This window comes from Bos grunniens, chromosome 5 (assembly GCF_055505025.1).
Source record: "Bos grunniens cultivar Pamir isolate PY7600 chromosome 5, Bosgru_T2T1.0, whole genome shotgun sequence".
Classification (NCBI taxonomy): Eukaryota; Metazoa; Chordata; class Mammalia; order Artiodactyla; family Bovidae; genus Bos; species Bos grunniens.
In genome coordinates this window covers 26,357,174-26,383,014 of record NC_141169.1, presented here as the reverse complement: position 1 = coordinate 26,383,014, position 25,841 = coordinate 26,357,174, and the positions used below count along the sequence as shown (strand labels likewise).

Genomic DNA, 25,841 nt, shown 5'->3' with positions numbered 1-25,841 from the left:
CGCTGCCGGGTGTCTCTTATTTTGAAGGAAATAACAACAACAAAAAACAGTATTGGCAAACTGACCCTTGGCTAACACTTGAAGATTTGTCTGGAAATTGTGCTCTGAAAAGCTATTTACATCAGAGAAGCAAGAGAATGAACGACAAGTCTTGCAGGGAAAGAAAAAAAAAAAGGCTAAAAAATACAGCAAGCACCTCAAATAGCCCAAAGGAGGTAGCAGGGACCTGGGGAAAGCTGTTTAATCTTTGGTCTAGCTACCATAGCCAGGAGGATGCTTTTTAATGCAGTCTTTATAACAAGCCTGCCTTTTGAGGTTGTGATGGGCCCTTCTAGCTCTAGAATCAGTGATGGCTCTTTGAAGAATTTCTTTCCCCCTTCAACTCCTGGTGACAGATTAACTAAAACTCCAAACTGGGAAATTAGGGAACTCCGAAGCTGCTCTGTGTTTTAAAAGGCTGTATTTGATTCAATATGGTGAAGGCAAAATCCCTTCCACTTTCTAGGTTCCTTTTTTCCCCGCTGCTTTCCTCCTCACATCTGGATAGCCTCAAAGAATGTTTTAAGGTTAACAGGGAAATTTTACACAGTGATCAAAAATAAAGAAATCCCTAGAGATGGTTGCATAATCTTCTTCCTCTTTACTTTAAAAATGTTTTTTCAATTGAATAACTAAAAAATCAAAAATTAGGGTTGGATTGAATCTTGGAGGTCAGAGAAGAGAGGAATGAAGCAGAGTTTAAAGGACGTTTCCAAAGTCAAAGGGCTGGTCTTAGATTCAAGATAAGTCTGTGTGGACTCCTAGTTCAACATTCTCTCTTAACTCCTTTCATAACTACTTTACTCAGGAGGTTTGTGCCTGCCCCCCAACTCCCCCAACCCCCTCACTCAACAGTAGCAACAAAAGTCTTGGCTTTTTTTTTTTGGAGCGGGAGAGTTTGGCATATGGTATCTTTTCCTGTGAACTTTGAAAATAACTATGTCCTTTAAAAAAAAAAAAGGGCTTACCTCAATCTTATTTTATAAAAGCAAACATTCAAAAACCCCAACACACCCTAGAGCAAACCCTCAATGCTCCAGGTTCTGATTATTCGGTTTCCTTCTTCCTCCCTCTGCTCCTCTGCTGACCATGCATTTGGATGTTTATGTTGGTCAGTAGCTCTGCAAAAATCTGATACTATGTACGTTGTGGGGTCATTCGTCCTGTTTGTCAGCAGCTTCCTGATCCCTGGGTGGTACTATGGTGCTGTGTTCTCACACTCAGTATTCCCCTGGCCATCAAGGCTATAGTTCTGTTGGTGTTAGTTTGGTAGTGTTCTGGGAGTCATTCCTAGAGGTCCCAGTTACAGCCTGCTTTTCTAGCTATTCAAAGGATTTGGTAAGCACTCCATAACTGTCTTACATTTCTGCTTAAAATACCGAGATGTTGAGAGCGTTTTTTTTTGGCTGCACCACGGTCTTAGATCTTAGTCCAACCAGGGATTGAACATGTGCCCCCTGCAGTGGAAGCTCAGGCTTAACCAGTGGACTGCCAGGGAATTCTGAGTGGTTTTTTCCCTAAACTGGCTGATATGGGCATTTAGAAGTTAATCACAACGCAACTCAAAACTAGTACTAATAGAGAACAGGAGCCTAGGTCAGAGAGCCTAGAGGTTACCCAAATAAATATTTGAGTTGGAACTTGAAGGTGGAATATGCTGAACAGAGAATCACTGGGAAGGCGAGGGAGCAAGTACATTTGAGGAAGCAAGATGTACCAAGGTGTGGTCATTAAGAGCACAGTGTGTTAGAGAGATGGGGTGTTCACTATGGCTAGACTATTAACAGAGTCAGGAGAGATGAGGCTGGAGCAATTGTAAAATGTGGTGGGAATAAGAAACACTGCCTTTGCAGGGGAGCAGACCTGACTGCAATTCTAGTTCCTCCACGTAGAAACTAAGTAATTTTGGTCAAATCTTATATAGTCTATACACAAATCTTGTATAGTCTCACTTTTCTTATCTACCAAGTAGGGACCTAAAATATGTTTCATAGGGGAACTGAATGTGATAATGCAAATGAAGTGTTTTATACAGTGCTTGGCACAGACCAAGTGCTCAAAAAGCCTTTGCTATTATTATTAGGTAAACTGGAAACAGATTACTGAATATCTTGAAGGCAGGTGGAAGATAGAGTGAAATGGGAAGAACCGAGTGGCTACAAGACTACGTAGGAGGTTGCTAACAGTCCAAGCAGGGATGATGCTCTGAAATAAGGCAGTGACAGCAGAGATACAAGGAACTGGTTGGTGTCAGAAGGCTTCTTTGGTAGCAAAGTTCCAGGATTTGGTGATTAACTGAATGAGGAATTCTGAAAAGACTAGGCAAACAGTAACATCATTAACCTAGATTACATATGAGGAACAGCAAGTCCAGATAGTAGCTGAAGCTCAAGGCTTTAAGTGCCTCCAAGTCCAAGGCCTGTTCCAAGAAAGTGGCCTTAAGTAATTCTTTTGTGCATAACATTGATATGGCTCTTGCCACAAGCGTCACAAGCAACAACTTGCTTCTCCTTGAATGTTCAAGGCAGTAGGACTAAAATAGACCACTGGTCCTGCAAATTAGTAGGTTGAGTGGAGACAGAACAGAGTGGGCAGAGTGCAATGGATTGAGTAAGTGGGAACTTCAGACCAAGTATAGACTTTTTCAATAAATCTAGCACTGAAGGGAAGAAGCAAGCAAACATTAGAGAGGCAGTGGGGAGGTTTCTACATGTTGGTTTTGCTCAACATGATACTTTTCTAGTGTATGGTATTGGAAAGCTGGACTACATTTCCCACAATCCCTTGTAGCTAGGGTTCAGATACTATTTCAGATCTGCCAATCAGATGTATTATCCTATGTTTCTAAAGTCAGCAAGGATTAAGAGAGGGTGCAGGGCATCCATTTGGGGATGTTAACAGTGGCAGATACGGTAGTGTGCTTCTTGAACTGGCAGCTTCCTTAACTGTAGTAGACACAGAACCTTCCGGAGCAGTCTTTGGCTGTTATTTCTGGAAGTCCAGTTTAGAGTTTATTTCTTCAGTCTTCTCAACAATTCTGTGATCCATTTAATGCCCTATGATAAATCCTTTCCTGCTTAGACTGGCTCAAATGGATGTTTTCTGCAACTGAACCTAATATGGGGGAGAGGGTTTTTTTTTTTTTTTTAAATGAATGTAATGGTAGCATTTTTTTAGCTTAAAGACAACTTACTTATTACTGAAAAATATAACATACAAAGAGAAAGAAATAGAATTGAGAGAAAAGAGGGAATAACTTATGGAAGATATTGGAAGACAGAAAAAGTTAGCTGGGAGAGCCATCCTTCGACAGCCCCAATAACTCTTGCCTCCTTGTATTCATGCTCCTTCGACTTCTCCTACAACGAAAAGGGCTCACCAGCGTAACCAAAAGCATGCTGTGGAAACGATGGAGTGTGACTTCTAAAGTTAGGTCATTAAAGAATTTATAGCTTCCTCCTTGCTCTTAACTTACTCACTCTGGGGGAAGGCAGCTGACATGTTGTGAGGGCACTCACACACACTATGGAGAGTCCCATATGTGGAGGAACTGAGGCCTTCTGCCAACAACCAATACAGACTTGCCAAATACGTGAGTGAGCCATGTTAGAAGTAAATCCTCCAGCCTCACTTCAAGTCTTCAGAAAACTGTAGCCCTGCCTGACATCTTGACTGCAACCACAAGAGAGATCCCAAGCCAGGATTACCCAGCTAAGCCACTTGTGAATTCCTCACCCTTAGAAACTGGGAGGGTAATAATGTTTGCTAGTGTTTAAATCCAGGGAAGATCCCCTGGAGGAGTGCATAGCAACCCACTCCAGTATTCTTGCCTGGAGAATCTCATGGATAGAGGAGCCTGGTGGGCTGCAGTCCTTAGGGTTGCACTGAGTCAGACACGACTGAAGCAACTTAGCACACATGTGTTCTAATCCATGGTGCTTTGGGGAAATTTGTTATGCATCAACAGCAGAGCTATCTTACAGGGATGAGGTTAGTTTTAGAGATGAAGTGTGCCTCTGAGATAAAAGGAGAAAATGGATGTCACAAGCATTCAAATCTAGGGGTGGGAAAAAGAGGAAGTCAAGTCTGATGACCAGTATTTTTTCTACAAAGAAAAGAGGCAAAGCCATCTGTTGAGAGTAAGGGTGGAAAGTAGGGACTATAAAGTTGAGAACAATAAAAAGAATATAATAGTTACCAGGTAAAGCTGAAAAAAGCCAAATAGGAATGAGTGCTTGAGTTAAAAAATCATACATCTGCAGCAGAGTCAGTTGGTATATTATGTGATTTCCTATCACTATGCTTGATAACCCAGAGGGATTAGAGTAAGAGATGGTAGGTTTCGCTTGATTTGACAACTGGTGAAGCGGAGACAGCAGAAAAACAACAGATTCAAGGGAACAGGGTGCTGACTTAGCCCAATGAAGTGACTAACCACGCAGTCCAAGCTGGTAGACATGGAAACAAGTTGAGGAGGAAACACGTGGCCTGAGAGAGTAAGAGGCTGAGTGCAGAATTAACATTTAGAGAAACATAACGGTTACAGAAGCCCAAGGCAGTAACTCCTTAGGAATCAGAAGTCCCAAGTTATGGTCATGGCACACTATTAACAAGCTTGGTATTCTAGGCAAACAGAAAATTTTCAGGGCCTTTATCTCCCTACCCTTGGTTAAAAATACTCAAAATGTTAAAGAACAGTGGCTTGCTTGCAGTAAGCCTTTTGCAATGATTTTAGCAATTATTCTTAGATGTTTTAGAATTACATTGTTTAATAAACATGTATAAAGCATAGTTAACACTGGGAAACCCAAAACCCAATTAAACTGACTAGTGTGTTTTTTCCTGATCCTATCCTTCTGACTTCTCCCCTGGAGAGAACAACTATCTTGGATTTTGTGTTTATCCTTCTTTTTCCTAAAAGAATATGTCCTGTTGCATACTGGTACAGAGCCTATTTCTTTACAGACCAGATGAAGCTGTGGATCAATGCTCTCTGAACTCCCCTCCAGCTCTGAGCATATGAGGTATGACAGGTGGATATCAAACGTACGCACCTAGTAGACTCGTATCAGTGTTTGTTTTCAAGGCCTTATAAAGCTACAACACCGACTCTTCTGTTGAAATTTCCAATTCGACAGAAGCTTATCTCAATGAAATGTCTAAAGATCAAGACTTTCCATGACTTTCAATTTGCACCTCTGCTATAAAGTTCTACTCTAGAGAAAACCAACACAAGGAGCTAAATAATTTAAGCCCCTAACCCTGTCCGATGAAATCCTGAAACGCCCGAGGAAACAGGACAGAAACAGATGAGCTGGGAAAGTATACTTTATTTCAGTGACAAGTATTTTAATAAAAATTAAGAGGCGTGGTTGGGTTCATATGTAGTAGTTTTTAATACAACATAGATTCATTTCTTCCATATATATGTGTATATGTAAGTAGACTAAAGTAAAACAACTGAATGTCTTTTCAATGTTCATCAAAAGTGCTCACACTATTTTAGTTTCACAAAAAACCGCCTTTAAATGAGGTAAACACGAATGCAAATCTGCTGACCATATGGCTTTTCTCCAGGGTTACTGTCCAGCCTAGGATGCTGGTCTTCCTAGCTGTTACAACCTGAGATTTTATATTTGTTGTAGCAGTTACCAAGTTGTTCAGAGTTAAGTAAATTGGCAGTGGAATTGCTGTGTCAAGGGCAAAATAATACTCACCCCCCACCCCATACACAGGTCTGTGTTTTTCAGACTTCAGTATGGCTGGAATAAGTCAGCTGAGACTACTGGTACAAGGTAACGGGTTAATGTGTTTTCAGTGGCTTTTGAAGAAGCCACACCTATAAAGTAGGATGTGAGTATGTTCTGAACCTGAACAGTACCAGAAGACAGTGGTCAAAAGAATGAGCAGTCACTATAGTAATTTTCTCATGGAATTTAAGTCATTTTCCTTATTCTACCCATTGAACTGGCATAAGAAAACGTATTTTCTAAGAGGTATCTTCTCCCCAAGGACAGTCCTGCTTCAAATCACCTTGATTTCTATAACCTGCCTCTTTACAAATGGTAATAAGAAGTATAACATCATCCCTTTAGTCTTTGTCTACCTTGGAGTGTAATATGAATGGTGAAAAGTACAATAGAGGACTCTCGGAATGCCAGTACGGGTGTAAGAGACTAACACAAGCGGCTACTGTTCTGTCTCGCCAATGAAGGGGTACTGCAGTGCGCTATTTGAAACTGAACCCGAATACTCCCCTTGTTTACCTCAAGTACAGCTATCGGGAGACCTAAGCATCATTTACTACCTACATTTGTTTATTCCTGGTAAGAACATTTGCAAATCACAGTGGCACTTCTAGAATACCCACAGAGAAAGGCAACCTTCCCGAAAGCAAATGTTCTCCCTTCCTGGATAAGATCAAAATGCAGAACTCAAAGGCTAAGATAAGCTTCTGAAACATGTCTACATTTAACCTTTAACCATAACACTTGACCTTCACTGAAATTAGGGTAGAATATTCAACTGTTTACTTTCCACTGTTCATATTCCAAACAGAAGGTAGCCTCTGAAAAAGGTCTCAAAAATAAGCAAGCTTCACCTCCCAACTCTGACAGTAGTAGAATTCAAGGCACTTCTTTGCTCTGGTTTTTGGGAATGTCCAAAATCTCCAGCAAACTAAATCCAAACTAGTGTACCCTAGGCCCCCAAAAAATCCTAAGCAAACTGGCTGCTTTAATCATTAGTTTACTAAAGAGACAATGGGGTGGTCTATTCTGTGAGCTAACAAAATTAATATAGGCAGGCATTTACCTATAGTGAGTGTTATTCACACTTGGATAGGTCAGATGTATTGCTGGTTAAGTTCTAGAACTGGTGAGCAAAGAGGTGTCCTAAAATAACAACATAAGGTTTTTCATGAATGATAGATGCTAGCCTAATTTGCCTCTCTAGATATTTAAAAACCACAAAGTAACTCTTTTCTATTTAATCCCTTCTTTGAGTTATACTCAAGTAGCTAATTCTTTGCAATAAGACTCATACTTCTGTTTTTCCTAAACTTGGTAGGAGTTCTGGGTTTCAAGTGTAATATAGACAGTTTGGGTTGTTATCACCCAAATAAATGAAATCAAAAGGGTTTTGTTATTTTCCAGTTAAAACTATTTTTAAATAAAGTTAAAGTGTTGTGAGCTGTTGACTGACAAACATTAAGTGACCAGAATTAGGGGCATAATGGGTGTTTTTTCCTCCTCCTTAATACACATCACCCTCTCCAGAAGAAATAGTTTATTCACTTATTTATACCAGTAGAAGCAGAATTATCTTGAATCTGTCTATAGAAGTTGGAACTAAATAAACAGTTTTGCTTCATTAGGAGAGAATCCTGTTTTGCATGAAACTTGTGGAAGCAGCATTCCATAAGAGCCCATTTCCCCTACAAACAATGCTCAAGAGATCACTTTTGTTATTACTGGTCAGTTTGCTTCCTCTGAGTCCCTATCTATACCAGATCGCAAATCCCTTCCCGTGCCAGACAGTTTTAAACTCAAACCACACCAAATCTGCAACCAACCAACCAAATAAAGAACTAGTCTGGGAGATTATGAAGTCTCCTTTTGAGGGCCAAAAAGATGCTAGGATAGCCAGAGCCTTGGGTATTTCAGAAATCTAACTTTTTACACACACGTCCCAGGGCCTTCACACATTTCAGCTTTGAGCTTAATCAAATTTCACACACAGGTGGAAAGCCTATCTCTTCTCCACATGTACACTGGTTCCTCCTCTTCATTCTAATCTTCACTCCTACATAATCCACACCTACCTTGACAGCTAGTACAATTTCTAGCTGAAATGTGGGAAAGAGAAAAGAAACCTATCCTAAGTTAGAAAAGTTTAGGGAACAAGATGTCCTAAGGATTCTAAATAAGAATGGGGTATATTTCTATATATAAATGCTATCAACATCAAAGACTCAGTAAACAGAAAAGGTCCATTCCTATAAATGCTAGAAGGAATTTGGTTCATGTGAGTCAGAGAACACAAACACAGTTACTTTTTCCAATCCAAATTTCTTGCCTGCTTTAGCTGGATCCTTTAAGGTAACTTTAGATGATTCTGTTTCATTAATGCAGAATGGGATATGAATTCTGATCTTGGGGCTGCAGGCACTTAACCAAATTATCAAGCTGTCTACAATGATGGTTTACTTGAAACATTTCTTCTGAGCATGAGGGTTTTTTCTTGTATCAAATGAGTAAGGACTCACGGCAGGGAGGGAAAAAAAAAGGTACTTGTCAGTTTGCAAGTCACAGACAGTTTATCTTTCTATAATTAGATTAGGAGAAAAAAAATGAAGAACACACTGTAGCAGGAAGAAAAGTCTTCCAGGGTCTGGCATCTGTAAGGAAACAAGAAAAAAATAAGAGTTCTTAGTTCCTTTCAATGACAAAAGCACCAACCACATCTGACAACAGGCCACACAACTATAGCCCAATTACAGTCTCTTGGTCTGCTGGAAGAATCTGTTGTTGTTAAGGGCAGAACACCAGGTACCTTCTGACCCTTAGCTCTTTAGTATTACTAATCACACAGAAACTTGTTAATTGATTTAAAAACATTCTATACAGAGATCAATATACAGTCCTTGATAGTTACCATGGGTGAAGAGAAAATCAGAATTTACCATCCAGGCAACTGACTTCTCCAGACAATTCTGGACTAATTCCAATTAACTTACTTTTTTCTCTTTTCATATACCCTATCTACTCATTAATTTAATAATATTTTTTGAGCTATTACGATGCACATTGAAAGTAAAGTCACTCAGTTCTGCCCGACTCTTTGCAAACCCATGGACTATGTAGTCCATGGAATTCTCCAGGCCAGAATATTGGAGTGGGTAGCCGTGCCCTTCTCCAGGGGATCTTCCCGACCCAGGACCAGCTGAGCTATCAGGGAAGCTCACAATGCATAATAGGGGAACAAAAATGAACACGGTATACCTGCTTCTGAGGCACTTATCTGGTAAAATATTGTTGATGAAAACATAAATGGGATAAAGCATTTAAGTGCAAGGTGAACAAACCCTTTTCATGTATGTGCAATAAAAAAAATTTTCTGCTTACTCTTTAAGTTCCTTAAGGGAATAAGTCATGCCTTCCGTGTGTGTGTGTGTGTGTGTGTGTGTGTGCGTGCGTGTGTGCAGTGTGTGTGTGTCTATCTACCCAAAGAAGAGAATTCTGCAACAACAGGCGTTCAAAAAATGGTGCTTTATTTTTAACTAAGAGGATAAGAAGATCTGTGGCTATTTAAGGATTCTTACCTAAATTTTCCCCCTTATTCCTCTGTGGTAACACGTACAGAAAAATTATCAGTGTGTAATGAGTTTATCACTTTTCCAAAGCAGAAAAGTGTTTAGTCCTAAGTGACAAGAAGTTTCTCCTAGGCTTTCACCATAGAGTAGCCACTGGATAGGTAGCTATCCATACTGGATGAACACCAAACACTTTGAGCAGTGTGCCAGAGAAGGATTCAGAGTTCTTCATTTACCCAGGTCTGTGTGTGCTTTTCTGATGCACTCCACTGCAGTTGCGCCTCTTTCCCTTCTGGGACCAAATCCAATTTTCTGGCTTCCAGATATATTTAATAATTTGATGTCAGAACCTACCAAGAAAAATGGCCCGTCCCTAGAAGCAACTGATAAATATTATTGTTCTCAGCTAAGGGGTGTTTGCTTTTAGAATATCTTTTGTTTCTCAACAGAAGAAACATCAGTTTTGGTACAAAACAAACCCTAGCTCGCAGAAGATCCATCTGCTTCACTGTTCAGAAAAAGTGAATGGACTACAAGGCAACAAGCCAATTACTCATTCATTCAATAAATATTCACTGAAGGCCTACCATCTCATGACAGTGGGGATTATCATCCCATTCCCGGCCCAACAATATTCCTCTTTTGCCAGAAGCCATGTGGCTGGTCAACCTCAGCCAAGGCAGCCGTTTGAAGCATCAAACCTGGCTCTGCTGTGGGTACATAGGGTATCTCAAAGATGGGCTTCATCTATGAAAACTAAAAGATTTTGGTCTCTTTATATAGATTTTGTGAGGTTCTGCTAAATCAAATATTCAGATAAGATCTACAGTGCAATAAGATCTAGAGACTTTTGGAGACCCAAAACTTTAAAATGCTAGTTAAAAAGTATGAATTTTTTGATGAGTATTAAATTGTACTGCACAGGGAAAGAATTGCAAAGCAGTGAAGCACAGCTGTCTGATTAATCTCAGCCCATTAAAAAGGCATGATAGATGTAGAATGCAACTTTGATTAAAAAAAAAAAGAAAAAGGCAATGTGCACTAACGTTAGGGAGAGCAACTTGGCATGTAACAGAATTCTAATTTAACTAGTAAATGTTTATTCATTAGCATGTAAAGCCATAACAGAGGCTATATACTTAAAAAACGAAAGGCACACACAGAGCTTTAATTTGGTACCATAATCTAAAAGAAAATTGGACCCAAATTGCTTTATGTCCAGTTAAATCTTGCTACCATCTGAAAAAATTATGAAATAAAACTGAAACACTTACTTGATGAAATATTCAGTTACTGTGCATTTCCATCTATGGAGTAGAAATATTTCAAAATAAATACACCATGTCAATTGAAATTCACTCCACCCCCTAGTCTTACTAAACACAAATGATTTATTCCTGGGGTATATGGAATTATATAATAAAGTAGAATTTAAAATTAGTGACTGGATTTCAGCACGGATAAAGAAAATAGTCTTCCACCTATCAAGCCTTATGGCATATGATTAGGTAATCTCATATTGGGGGAAATGCAACTATCCAAAGGGAAATGTTTTAAAGGGGATCCTGTAGCCACCTAAAAATTAGCTCAAACAACAACAAAGACTGAAATCAAGGACATCTGAATTTGGGGGCAACATCAGGAAAAGGAAGTTTATATTAAATAAAAATGACAGTATGTTGGGTGTACCAATATATGGGAATTTCTTTACTAGGGTGGTATGACATGAATTTCAGACCTGTTTACTCAGCATTGTCTCCGAGGCCTTGGGAAGACATCTGAATACCATTCTTGTGCTGGTTCTTATAACATTACTTTCATTTTGTCTCTACCCATTACCTTTCAGGCCCTTGCAATCCAATTTCTAATCCCAATTCCCTATTGATATTATGCTTTAAAAAATCAGGGATGATTTCCTCCTAGTTAAAACAGTCTTTTTATTGGTCCCAAATTTATCCATGGAATCCGATGTCAGTGGTCACCCTTGTTTTTTCTTTCTCGGTTTGAGTTTTATTTGCAAAAATGTAATTTTTTAAGCCATCAGTAATTCACAATTGAAGTAGGCATTTATTCATAGCTGAAACCAAAGGGTTGAGATGGGGGTAGAGAAATGGTATAAGAGAGGTGGGAGTGGGCAGGAAACAAAGAGAACTGAAAAGGCAGGAAAAGGAAACGTGGGGATAATTCTGGTCTGGTCTTGGGAGTTAAGAGACTCATTCAGGGTCCAGATCTGCCAACTACCAGCAAAGCAAACAATTTTTTGTACAATTAGTATGTATTTTATAATTAAAAAATTTTAACCAAAACGTTCCTTGTTTATAGTTTTGAAGAGCAGATAAGAATACTGATGAGAGCACACAGCATAGAGCTTTCTGTCAGGAAGCTCAACTAGTATGCACGCGTGCTCAGTTGCTAAGATGTGTCTGACTCTTTGTGACCCCAGGCTCCTCTGTTCATGGGATTTCCCAGGCAAGAATACTGGAGTGGGTTGCCCTTTCTTTCTCCATCACCCTGTCTTGAAAATATTCTTTAGGCTTCTGTGATCCTGTACTTGCCTGTTACTAACCAGGGTTAGGACCAGGGTGAGATGAGTGATGTGCTTAAGATGCAAAATCTGGGGAGGCACTCACTCTCAGGGTCATATGGGTGCAAGGCATTCGGTATTCAGACTGAACATGTCCTTGAATAATTAAGACCAACTGTATTTATTTAGTACAACACATAGCAAGAACATTTTGCCACTATTTCACTTACTGTTTTTCCATGGCAGAACATATGGAAGAGACTTGGGAACACGCATGCCTGAAGCCAGGTTACTCTTATGTTCCATAACTATGTTGCTTGCAGGGCTGCAAAAAGAGAGATGAATTTGAGTATGCTGGCATATTTGCATTCTTTAGGCAGGCAAACATAAGACAATCAAAATGTGTTTTTTGTAATTTGGGGAAAAACAACCACCTACATTCTGAAATGTAAACACATTTCCATCAAAACATTCTTGCAATTAGAATGATTACCACTTCTCTGGATAGCTCACTGTTCTGTACAGGCATTAAGATGGGTTTAACCATTTTCATTTTCTAGAAATTGAGATAAACAGCAATGCCATCTACTGTTCAATTGTATGACAGGCTCATCAACTCACTCAATATACATAAGAGATAAAAAATGCCAAGACAACCAAACTAAAGGCAACAAATCTCACAGAATTGAGATAAAATTAAAATTGTACCAATGGAATTCATCTTTAAGTTTTTCTATCTCAGTGTATACATAAACTACAAATAACTGTACACTTATAATAACTGACTTTAGGAGCTAAAAAATAAAAATTGGTTAAGTATTCTATTTGAGGATAAAATGAAGTCTACTATCTAATATTTTCATTTTCTAATCTGGAAATGCTCTCATTTGGGTTTGAAATATGATCTTTTTTTTTCTTGTTGGCCACACTATATGGCTTATGGGATCTTAGTTCCCCAGCCAGGGATGGAACCTGCACCCTTGGTAGTGAAAGTGTGGCATTCTAACTACTGGACTGCCAGGGAATTCGGAACATGATCCTAAAAGGTTTGAAGATCAAGTGGCAATGAAAAATCTTAGAGATTTAAATTAGATACAAAATCAGTGGGGAAGGAGATGAGTTTTTTCCATACATAATTGGTATTATGGATTCTCCAATCTCAAATCAGAAACTTTTAAGATTACTTTTTCCTTAGACACTAGTTATCCAGAGCAAAAATAACACATATAGTACAGCTACATAAGTTTTTCAAAGCATTAAAATAACATGAACTTAGCAAAAACTCTTAAGACATAAGAATGGCTGGCGCCACTGTCTCCTGTGCTAGACTACAAGCTAGTATTTTTGTGTTCCCACAGGAATTAATGCAAAGCATGTGACCTTTTTATGACTCAAGGAATAAATAGAAAAAAAACCACCAAAACTATATCTAGACAAATTACCACCAAGTAACATCATTGAGGAAAGAGGTCAATACATGCTCTGGAGCCTTCTGTTGGTAACAGAGCACTTTGATTCTGGGAGGAAGTGGTGGGAATGAGATCTTTTCATTTACCTATTGTTGCCACAGTAGTTGGCTGTGCCCCAGACAAATGGGGTGCTGGTCTGTTCCCACAAATCTGCCAAAGGAAACAAAACACAGTTTGTGGTGCTACTAGGTAAAACACCAATTCATGCTTGTCGAATTTGTGAGATGAGAAATAATAAACAAGTTTAGAGAAGCAAGTAAAAACTGGTCAAGTACCCTAAGTGACACAGTAGCAAGAATTTAACTGAAGGATAGAAACACAAGCGACATAAATAATAATAAACGTGCCTGCTGCTGCTGCTGCTAAGTCGCTTCAGTCGTGTCCGACTCTGTGCGACCCCATAGATGGCAGCCCACCAGGCTCCCCCGTCCCTGGGATTCTCCAGGCAAGAACACTGGAGTGGGTTGCCATTTCCTTCTCCAATGCATGAAAGTGAAAAGGGAAAGTGAAGTCGCTCAGTTGTGTCCAACTTTTATCGACCCCATGGACTGCAGCCCACCAGGCTCCTCCGTCCATGGGATTTTCCAGGCAAGAGTACTGGAGTGGGGTGCCATTGCCTTCTCCGAATAAACATGACTAGTAACAACCAAACACAGATGGTATAACACAATTTATGAAAAAAACATATGTAAAGTAGTGTTCTTTTCCAATCAAGTGGGAAAGGCTGTTCCGTGTGTCTGCACAGAGATACAACTGTCTTTGTACTGGGGCTCAGTAAGAATAATAAGGCATTCTGAACAACATGGTATGTTCATAAAAAAGGAGACCCTTCCTTCTGTCTAGAGCAAACGACTCCAGAGTTTGGCACTGTGGAGAAAGAGACATGGAGGCCCCTCACCTTTGTCCCAGTCTTCATCGCAAGGAGGGCACCGCCACGTGCTCTCAGCCATAGTCTCTTGTCCAAGGCTCCTGGTTTGGTTGACTGCAAGACAACAGAGATTCTGACTTAAGAAGGGGACACTGCCAAGTTATTATATTTAAAGGAGTTAGTGGCTTAAAAGGTTGCAGGGCCTTTGTTTCTGAAAAATGGATAGGATGAAAGCTAAACAGGTCTTATCTCCTTTCCGACAGAAGACAAGAAAGAGAAGCAGAAACAAAGATGTTTGCTGTATTTACGGTAATAAAAGAATTTTTATTTTTAAACGAATTATTAGTAAAATCAATCAGGTTGGTCAGAAGAAAAAGAAGTCTGGCACCTGACAATCTTTTGCTGCTAAGATTAAAAATCTCAAAGGCAGAAAGGTATTGTTTTTCTGAAATGATGAAAGCCAAAAATCAAGATGACAATGTAGCATCATATAAATTTGACGGAGCTAACCTCCAGTACTGAAACATCTTAGCTAGTCAGTCTTACCTACATCCTGCTCAATACAGCTTTTGTCATCACAGCTTGAGATATGATGACTGATTTCAGCCCGAGGAACCTGATGGCGAGCATTGAAGGGACAAGTTGCCAGTTTGTTTGCGACATCAGGATGATTCTGGGAAAAAAATTAAAGTGGTTTGTCAATAAACTTGTGGTGGAACTGTGATAGGTACACTCAGCAGAACATTAAGAGAGAATTATTAATCACCTATACAGATCACAGAGACATTACCTCTTTGTTATGATTATAAAGACTGACAACACAGATATTGGGGTTAAAATGGTTTATAAGGAAGTAAACAGTGAATTTAAGATTGGGTATTTGAATCATATATTCTCCCTGTTTACTTCTCAGGGTCATGCGAGTCCGGTGGCACAGCCTGTAAGGCACAGCCTGTAAGGCACAGCTCTCTGGATGTCTTTGAAAGCTGATATTCAGGACGAACAGCAACACTAAAACACACTTTGTCTGCATTGCAGTAGCGCCCCTGCTGCTGCAGTACAAGAGTGCAGGAAAATAGCTGTGGGAAGGGAGCTGCAGAAGAGGCAAACCCAATGATTTTTCAGATTAACACAGGAACACTTCTTTAAAGTAACGATGCCTGAAATGAGGCTCTGAACAATTTGTCCTTTATTTCAGCTATTTCACTAAGGAAAAGTCCAGATGATAGAGAACTCTGTTGACCAAGTTCCTTATTTTAATACAAAACAAGAAAACAAAACAAAGTGTTTAATATAACCCAAATGCTATGTTAAATTTACCAGCAATTAAGAAATTAGGAGAAGCAAAAGATATATCACAAATGATACTCAAAAAAGTAAAAATAATGTAAAGTGGGGAGAAGGGTGCAAAAAAATAGAAGATGGAGAAAATTGTGAGGGCAGGTATCTCCATGATTTTTTAAAGGGATAGTGGGCATTCTAATGCAAAGGTTTTGTGGCTGAAGATTAAGAGCATTAGGACAGGGGAGTTATGATGATGGCTCCCTTTCCCAACCTTTCTCCTTGGGACATGTCTGAGAGCCTACAGGAGGAAGTTGTGGTGGTATCTGCTGGTCTGTAATGTCTAGGTTCAACCTTAAGGAATTCTTGCTCTAGACATTGAAAGGAGCTGAGAAATAATCAACAATAGCATTATAATCACGTCTCCAGGACTGCAAGAGAAACATCCCTTGAAGAATATTAATGCATATGTGAACTGTATGCAGGTTTGGATTAAATACCTAAGTTGTTTTCCAAGCATAAATCCTGGCAGAACTCTGGCCTCTGTATCTGACCTTTCTATTCTAACCACCCTTTCAAACTGTCTCAATTAATGTATCAGCATTAAATTAGCTTACATGAACTAAATCTACAAAAGGTGACCAGAGGGAAAAAACTCTTTGAGCTTTTATTTTCCCCCCTCCCCCTAAAGATGCTTACTGTTGAAACTTGGAGAAATAGTTATTTTTATGAATAATTTTTTCTTGGGTTAACCTCTAGTTGTTCAACTTCTCTAACAATTCTAAACAAACAAACAAACAAATCAGAAATAAGTGTATTACAGTACTCAATCCTTATCAGGACAATAAGTACATCAAATTTACAAGGCAAGAATGATTTCTTATCACTAGTAAAAATTAGTGTTTCCTCTGTTTCACAGAGGGTGAGAAGACTGGAGAGAAACTGTTTAAGGGTGCTGTGTCACTAGTTGGGGGAAAAACCCAAATGAGAAAAAACTTACATACCCAAGAAATAAAGAAATTCTTTTCTATAAATGTTGGCATTTAACCCAAAGCAATTCTGGCATTTAATTAAAACATATATGCTAAAATTATTTGATATTTATAAAATTTGGTTTTTTAAAAGAACTCAGGAGGCCATCACCGGGCAAATTGAGAAAATAATATCATACCTTTCTGCACTTGATAAGATGATAAGGAAACCTGCAGGCCCTGATCTGGTGGTTTTTATCATAGGGGCATTGTAACAGCTTTTCAGGGTCCAGAGTATCGACTGAAAGACAGAAAAACAGGCTAAGTATAAAGCTTAACAGGCCCTTGCAACATTTCAGCATCCTTGGCACATGGATTTTTCAACAGCATCTGTTAAGAACTGAACAAGACAGCCTAACAACAACTTGAAAGATTTTTTTTAAAGGGTGACTAAAAACATCTGAAAACGTAAGATAAAACTGTGTTATTGAATCTTCATTAAGTCCAGCAAAACCAGCATTCATGGGGTGGGGTCAAAGTTCACATTTGGTCGTACATAAATACTGTTGTTTTTATTGTTGGTAATCCTTATTATAACAAAAAATTAAACGATACGTCTTTTCCTTTTCTGAAGGTGCTAATTCAGGGTCATACTTTTCTCTAGCTAGTTCAACCAAAACTTCCCAGGCAGTATACTGAAGGTTGGAACGGACAATGTATTGATATACTGATGTGGGGGTCCACTGCACGTGTGCCCCCTAGTCCCCAACTAGTCTTAGGGCAAGCTGAGGGTAGTTAACCCCCTACACCAGCATCCCTATTTACTAGTTTGTCATGACATGAAAAAAGTTGGTAAGCACTGCTCTATATCAGTTATATGTTCTATGGAAGCTTAGGAAATACTCGTTCATAGATTTATTTTTTTGTCTGCCTGATTTAATGTACTTCTCGAAATAGCTCCTAGTCAGTGAATCTAGTTACCTCTCAAATGAGACCAATACCTTTACCAAATTGGTAAAGGTTCCAAAATTTCTTATTTTGGAACATAATGAGAAAAAACCCCCTACAGAATTCTTTAATCTGATGATCATGAAACTGGCCAGATAAAAAGTAGAAAGAATAATCTGCAAAAATAGAACCTCCTAAGTTTGAGACAACTGCACATATATGAGGCTACTGTGAGAAAGCCAACCCCTAACCTATATTGTGCAATTTAAAAGTACCCTTAGAAGACTATACTTTCAGGCTCCATTTCAATAGTTTAATAGACTCTAGAGAAGTTTCTCATAACATGTAAAACTAATCTTAGGTTCTGCAAAATGTCCAGGCTGAGCCCCAAATTTTAAGAATCTTGGTTAAAGGAGAGAAGTTAAACAGTTAAGTACATTTTGAATATATTATGAGGACAAGAGGCAATCTAATAAAATGCTGTTGCCACCACTGAAGGCAATAATAAAAGTGAAATTAGATAAACAATTCACATTTGATAAGAAGCTTATAAACCAAGAGACTGCTATGAACATCAGAAGCCAGGGGAACTGAAACAGTGTCCCTGGAAGAGTGGTAAACATGGGATAAATTGCTAACCATGATCGTGATGCAAATGAGTCAGAAAGGTGACTTGAAGGACAGAATGAACAGGAATGAAAAGTCTTAAAGGACAAGCAGGCTTATTATGCCAACCAGGCTCATCCTGAGCAGTGATCCTTTCACATTTCTGAAGCTTTAGGATACACAGGAAGAGCATACAGATGAAATTCTTGTTAGTTTTCCTCCATTTAATCCATTTTATCACAAGCAAATGATAGGCCGTGTCAGGAGCTGACAGACTGGACATACTTTATGATTCATACACATTTTACTGCCCATACAGTGGCATACATCAGAGTTAATAATGATAGCTTCCTACTAAAACGCTTTACTTTTTGGTCTCTGATAACTAAGGTCTGCTCTAAACGGGTCTTTTATTTAAATATTAAACATTTTTCAATTTTATGTTTAATTAAAAATTTTTAATGGTAATAACATAAATAACAAAAATTCATCACATTAACTATTTAAAAGTGTACAGTTTATTGGTGTTAATTATATTCACGTTGTTGTGAATCTAGACAACCTCTAGAAATTTTCACCTTGCAAAACAAACTCTATACCCATTAAATAACTCCCATTGCCTCCTCCCTGAAACCTCTGGCAGCCATTATTCTACTTTTTGTTTCTATGAGTTTGACTATTCTAGATATTTCATATAAGTGAAATCACATGGCATGTGGTCTTTTTGTGATTCAGTTCAGTTTAGTTGCTCAGTCGTGTCCAACTCTTTGCGACCCCATTAACTGCAACATGCCAGGCCTCCCTGTCCATCCATCACCAACTCCTGGAGTTCACTCAAACTCATGTCCATCGAGTCGGTGATGCCATCCAGCCATCTCATCCTCTGTCGTCCCCTTATCCTGCCCCCAATCCCTCCCAGCATCAGAGTCTTTTCCAATGAGTCAACTCTTCACATGAGGTGGCCAAAGTATTGGAGTTTCAGCTTTAGCATCAGTCCTTCCAAAGAACACCCAGGACTGATCTCCTTGCAGTCCAAGGGACTCTCAAGAGTCTTCTCCAACACCACAGTTCAAAAGCATCAATTCTTCGGCGCTCAGCTTTCTTCACAGTCCAACTCTCACATCCATGCATGACCACTGGAAAAACTATAGCCTTGACTAGACGGACCTTTGTTAGCAAAGTAATGTCTCTGCTTTTTAATATGCTATCTAGGTTGGTCATAACTTTCCTTCCAAGGAGTAAGCGTCTTTTAATTTCATGGCTGCAATCACCATCTGCAGTGATTTTGGAGCCCCCCAAAATAAAGTCTGACACTGTTTCCCCATCTATTTGCCATGAAGTGATGGGACCAGATGCCATGATCTTAGTTTTCTGAATGTTGAGATTTAAGCCAACTTTTTCACTCTCCTCTTTCACTTTCATCAAGAGGCTTTTGAGTTCCTCTTCACTTTCTGCCATAAGGGTGGTGTCATCTGCATATCTGAGGTTATTGATATTTCTCCCGGCAATCTTGATTCCAGCTTGTGCTTCTTCCAGCCCAGCGTTTCTCATGATGTACTCTGCATAGAAGTTAAATAAGCAGGGTGACAATATACAGCCTTGACGTACTCCTTTTCCTATTTGGAACCAGTCTGTTGTTCCATGTGCAGTTCTAACTTTTTGTGATTAATTAAATTACCACAATGTTCTCAGAGTGTAGCATGTGACAGGATTTCCTGTAACTATTTTATTTGCTTTTCTTTAAAAAACAAACAAACAAACTTAACAGCTCCTTCTGTATCAGTGAAATGTAAGAAACATTTCCCTGCTGTGTATGGATGTAGCTTAAAACTTAAGCTTACTCAGTTCCCTTACTGATACATTTACGTTGTTTCTAGTTTTTACTATTACATAAATGCTGTGGCTAGCAACCTAATATATACTTATCTGTGTACTGTATGAGTATTTTCCTTGGGCAGATACCTAGGAGTACTGCACAAAGTAGTATATGAAATTAAAGTTGTAACAAATAACATTGAACTCCTCAGCAAAAAAATTTTTTAGAATGTCCCTTAAATTGGTTTACCTGTTTTTTAACATTAAAACAATTTTTAATTTCTTTTTAATTGGAGATAATTGCTTTACAATATTGTGTTGGTTTCTGCCATACATCAACACGAATGAGCCATAGGTATACATATGTTCCCCTCCCTCTCACCTCCCACCCCATCCCACCTCTCTAGATTGTTAGAGATCAGCAAAAATCTTGAGTGACTTTTTGGGAATATAATTTAATTCGGAAAACAAAGTAGGCCTCATGGACAAGCTTCCTCCAAAAGCACAGACTCAGATATTCCTCACACTTGGATAGGGTCCAGAACCCATGGTGAGAAATGGAGGAAACTTCACGGAAATGAGGAACCAGACCTGACAAGAGTATCATCAGCTAAGAGGTATTGCCTGAAGACAGAAGCTGGAGAGCCTCAGGAATCTGGCAGATTAGAGAGTTTTAGATCAGTTGGGGGAAAAGGTCAAGTACATTCTAAACAGTATTTCTCACTTTAACTTGATTCCTGGTGTTAAATCACTTGAGGACTTTAGATTCTGATTCAGCACGTTTGAGATGAGGCCTGAGATAATGCATTTCTAACATACTGCCAGGTTCTTTTTTTTTTTAAATCTTAAAAACAGTGAAACTTTACCAAGACACAGATAAACAGAAAAAAATGCTATGCTTAAGAGTTGAGTCTTTACAAGCCAATATATTTTACTAAATTTACTTAACCACAAACTTAAAAATTTTAAAGAAACAGCAAAATTAACCATTTCCTTCTTTCTTTAACAAACATCTACTGATTAAAAAAGTCTGTGCTATGTAGCAGTAATTACAAGAACCAAGTGATATTTTTCTAAGAAAAAAATTACCACTGGAAAAAGTAAAGAATACGAGACATAAAGGGAGATGATGCTTTCTAATTTAACAGAGTAATAAGCTTCCAAGAATAAATATAAATCTCTTGTATCTATCTCACACAGAAATCTCAGATTTTAATTAACATATTTTTAGAAAAATTAAGGAAGTGAAGCAGGGAGCCCTAAGGAAGATCAAGGAGAATCAGACTTCTAGATCCATTATTCTCAAAGTATGGTCCTCATTAGCATTACCACCTGGGAGCGTGTTAGAAATGCAAATTCTTGAGTCCCAGACCTTCTGAATCAAAAATTTGGGGGGAGGGCTCCAGAAACCTGTGTCTTAACAAGTATCCCAGGTGATTCTTCGGCATGCTATAGTAGATATTTAATAAAGACTGTTTCCATGTAATTTCTACCTGTTGGTGATAAAGGTTCTATTGGACTCTTCCTTGAAGGCAGAATGGAACTAAAATATCTTTCAGTTAGAACTTAAGAGATTCTGAACAAGATAGCAAGGTAAGAAACAAAGGCAGCCTTGTTGACAAGTTTCATCCACTGAGATGTTCCTCAAACTTGGTCAGGGTCTAGAAACCATAGTGCCTAGAGGTATCAAGTAGGGCACTACATATAAACAACATACAAGGCTCTGGTTCTGACTCTGTCCCCAACAACGTAACCATGGGGTAAATTAGTTAACCTAGGCTCCGTTTTCTGTTGTAAAATTCTAGTGTTGAATGAAATGGTTTTTCAGGCCTCTCTTGTTCTACTCTTGTATGATCCTAGCTCTCCCAGCTCCCATTTGATTTTCTGGGCCATTGAGATTCCTGGATCACTAGAGAAATAAGAATCCTCCCTGCTACTGCTGCTAAGCTGCTTCAGTCGTGTCTGACTCTGTGCAACCCCATAGACAGCAGCCCACCAGGCTCCCCCATTCCTGGGATTCTCCAGGCAAGAATACTGGAGTGGGTTGCCATTTCCTTCTCCAATGTATGAAAGTGAAAGGTGAAAGTGAAGTCGCTCAGTCGTGTCCGACTCCTAGCGACCTCATGGACTGCAGCCTTCCAGGCTCCTCCGTCCATGGGATTTTCCAGGCAAGAGTACTGGAGTGGGGTGCCATTGCCTTCTCCAACTAATTCACTAGTTTATTATGCAATAAAATAACAGAGGCTTTGAATAAGTTACACTGGCTAGTAACAACTAATCAGTTTTCTTCTGTGATTAATGCTCTTCTACATAGGCAGGATAATTAATTCATGGATGGTCTTTCTGGTCTATCTTCAACTATTCTTACACTACATAATCAATTAGGGACACCTTTTTACAGATATATAAAGAGAACACAGGTAGCTTTAATGTAAGTTGAGTTTGTTAAATCTATTTGTTATAACGAATCCTCCCTAGGATTTCTTTAATCCTAAAAACTCAATGCACATCAATATGAGGTATACCATATTATTCCCAAAAAACAGAAACCAGGGGTTACCATCCCTGTGTCACTAACAGGAGAAACTGAAGTTCTAAAGAATGAAAATTATTCACTTAATAAATAAAAATATAGTTTAACATAGGTGTCCCAACCGGAGCTTTCTCAAAGCTTGATGACTTCTCATACTTTTTAATTTCAAGGGTCCTATTTCAAATTTGGACATTTCTCTGCATTACTAAACAGTCTCACTTTTTCTTCCCAGCAGTTTAGCGAAAAAGTGAATCTTTCTCAACACATTAAAAGTCTTGTCAGAAAGTTACATGTAAGTAACTTAACTTATTTTCTAAAAGCAACAAGAAGTACTTACTGTAAGTTTCTTCCATGTTGGGAATTAAGGAGCCAAATCCAAAGTGCTGGGGGAAAGAAAAAACTGGATCAGGAAATCAGAAATAAAACATATCAAAAGAAGCCCTAAGAAGTGGAATCAAACTAGAGAACTGAAGTTACCCAAGTTTAATATAAAAAACCCTTATAGCATCTCCCTCTTCCTATTAGTTTTTCCCCTTTAATGCATTCTTCACTACTTTGAACCATTTTATCACTGCCTAACTCACACTCTTAGAATAGATTCTAGGGCTCACAGTTAAGAAAAACCAAACATGACTACTACTAAAACTGTATTCAGGTGAGAGGATGTCAGTCAATTCTAAGTGCCATTACAACACCTTATCACTTTACCATCCTTTAGGGTTTGATGCTATTTAACATTAGAAGGGGCAAGTCAAGCCCACAAGAATGTTATTTAAACTGCAGGATAAACAAAGGAATAGGGTACTATTTTAAAGTTCTCAAGTCCTTAAAAATACAGGATGATCGGGCTGCCAGTCTTGCTTCCCCCTGCCCCTGAGGACTTGGGAACGCTGGAAGCCTACGTCAGACTGTACAGTCAATCCATTCAGTATGCCCAGAGACACGCCAGTTTACTATTTCTATGATTTTTCTTAAACATGATTAGGAAGTATCACACTTTTCCCAGTGATGCTTTATTTCCTCCCCCGCCTCCACGCTAAACCAGACAGATCTGGTTATTTAAATTTCTCAAGGTAATACTCATTTCCTCTGTGCACTGAGGAAACATTTCTGAATGTCAGTACTCAAGAACTGTCCATTTTATAGCTGCAGAATCATAAAAGAATAAGTCTGTAACAGAAATATGGAAGATTAAAAGACAATTTTTAGTTTGAACCCTCTTCCACCTGACTCTCCCCTATTGAGCTCTGTGATTAAACAAACTTATCATTACAAAAAAGACTAAATTTATATAAAACCATCCCCATAGTAAACTTAAAACTGGCTAGATTTACAGTTATTGCCCCTAGAGCCAGCTCTCCTCATACAATTCCACACCCCTTCCCCCCATTCTATGACATAAGCAGTCTTGGAACCTATGATAGGAAATACAAGTGATCAGCTGGAACTTGTTTAGTAATTTGCTGCAGAGCCTATTTGTAAATGACAATCACTGGTGAAACTGCCATGAAAAAATAATTTTCATGTCTGAGTTAAGAAATTTTGACCTTCCTTTTGATATGTTATAGTTACTCTATACTTTTTCAACAAAAATAAAAAGAGAACTGGAAGAGCCAAACACTATGTTCCTTGATTTTAAGGCATTTAAAGGCACAATCACTGCCAGATGCAGCAACTTGCAGGAAGCCCCCCTATCCTCTGGGGGCAAAAAGACTAAATTACAGTAGATTAAGGGCACTGGAAACTACAGCCTCATCATTCAGCCTTGTCCATGTAAGTGTCCTATCACTATCAAACTGTTACCAACTTTTCACGTTTTTCCTAGTACTAGACGGCGGTGAAATGCGCACTCAGCAGTCAAGCCTGGGAGCTGGTTGTAGCCTGAAGCAACGGGTTACACGTAACCGAGCTGGGGTCTCAGTAAAACCAACATTTTTCCTCCTTTAAACAAAAGTCAAGAGTCTATTTAAAAATGGGGCTAAATAGAAGAAGGTGGGGAAGGTGCCTAACTTAAAAAACTAAGACTAAGGAGCTAGGGAGGCCCTCGACGGGACGAAGCAGTGGCAGACCCACCGGTTGCCTAAACACCTTTGCTGAGGACCCACAAGGCGGGCAGAAGACGGAATATACTAGAAGGTGAAAGTATCCTAGTCCACTAACGGTGAGATTTTTGGAGGTCCCCAAGCCAGGACCTGGGCTTCTTTCCTACCTCGGCGGAGACACGCTCTCCTCGCCCCACGGTCGCCTTCGCTCACACCCGTGCCCCAGCAACGCTCCCTTCCGGCCTCTGACGTTAGTGGGTGGGGCCCCCACTTCCTGTGACGCAGGGGGTGCGGGCCGCTCGGATGACTGCCTTCTTGGCACTCCCTTCTTGGTTTCCGCCCATCCTCCTCTCGGGAGGTGGTCCTCCGGCACCTGGAATGACAGTGGCTTTGCGTGCCTGGAACTCGCGCTGCCTTCCCGGCCTCTGTGGGGGCCATCTTAGAAACTAGAATGAGCGCTGAGACATAGCGCTCGAGGAGGGGATGGGACACCTTAGAGGTCAACTGATGCTGGTGAGAAGGAAGCCATGTTAGTGCAAGTTGTCCAGTTCAGTTCAGTAGCTCAGTCTTGTCTGACTCTTGGCGACCCCATGAATCGCAGCACGCCAGGCCTCCCTATCCATCACCAACTCCCGGAGTTCACTCAAACTCAATGTCCAACAAGTCGGTGATGCCATCCAGCCATCTCATCCTCTGTCGTCCCCTTCTCCTCTTGCCCCAAGTCGCTCCCAGCATCAGGGTCTTTTCCAATGAGTCAACTCTTCACATGAAGTAGCCAAAGTATTGGAGTTTCAGCTTTAGCATCAGTCCTTCCAAATGAACACCCAGGACTGATCTCCTTTAGAATGGATTGGTTGAATCTCCTTGCAGTTCAAGGGACTCTCAAGAGTCTTCTTCAACACCACAGTTCAAAAGCATCAATTCTTCAGTGCTCAGCTTTCTTCACAGTCCAACTCTCACATCCCTACATGACCACTGGAAAAACCATAGCCTTGACTAGACGGACCTTTGTTGGCAAAGTAATGTCTCTGCTTTTTAATATGCTAAGTTGGTCATAACTTTCCTTCCAAGGAGTAAGCGTCTTTTAATTTCATGGATGCAAGAGAAAGATAATTTAGGTTTTTGAGGGGAGGGAAGACGAAAATTGAAAAAGAGATAAACAGAAGAGGTCCCCTCCTCCCACCCCCCAGTTCCCCCAAAACCAACCACTAAGGACAGGAATCTAGTTTTTGTTTAGCATGCCATGTAGGTAGAGTTTCAAAATTCAAAAATCGATAATGGTTTATCGGAGAATGTTTGGTAGGATGTATGCCCTAGTCCGGAGAAGGTGATGGCACCCCACTCCAGTACTCTTGCCTGGAAAATCCCATGGACAGAGGAGCCTGGTACGCTGCAGTCCATGGGGTCTCGAAGAGTTGGATATGACTGAGCA

General features: G+C 39.5%; 1 protein-coding gene across 9 annotated transcripts; it reads right to left on the bottom strand.

The window, feature by feature from the left end:
- Positions 1–8,337: 8,337 nt before the first annotated feature.
- On the bottom strand, positions 8,338–24,656 carry GTSF1 (gametocyte specific factor 1). Of its 9 annotated transcripts, none has more exons than XM_086398945.1 (9): positions 24,441–24,656; positions 22,705–22,750; positions 16,666–16,766; positions 14,760–14,886; positions 14,244–14,327; positions 13,432–13,495; positions 12,107–12,201; positions 10,627–10,659; positions 8,338–8,437 (listed from the first exon to the last, which is right to left on the bottom strand). In XM_086398945.1, exons 2-8 carry the CDS (start codon positions 22,718–22,720, stop codon positions 10,643–10,645), a joined length of 504 nt encoding a protein of 167 aa, XP_086255071.1. In that variant the 5' UTR covers positions 22,721–22,750; positions 24,441–24,656; the 3' UTR covers positions 8,338–8,437; positions 10,627–10,642. The 9 variants fall into 9 exon arrangements, with proteins under 9 accessions (XP_086255071.1, XP_086255070.1, XP_086255073.1 ...); XM_086398944.1 differs by having other exon boundaries at positions 24,577–24,656; XM_086398947.1 differs by having other exon boundaries at positions 24,175–24,445.
- Positions 24,657–25,841: the final 1,185 nt, after the last annotated feature.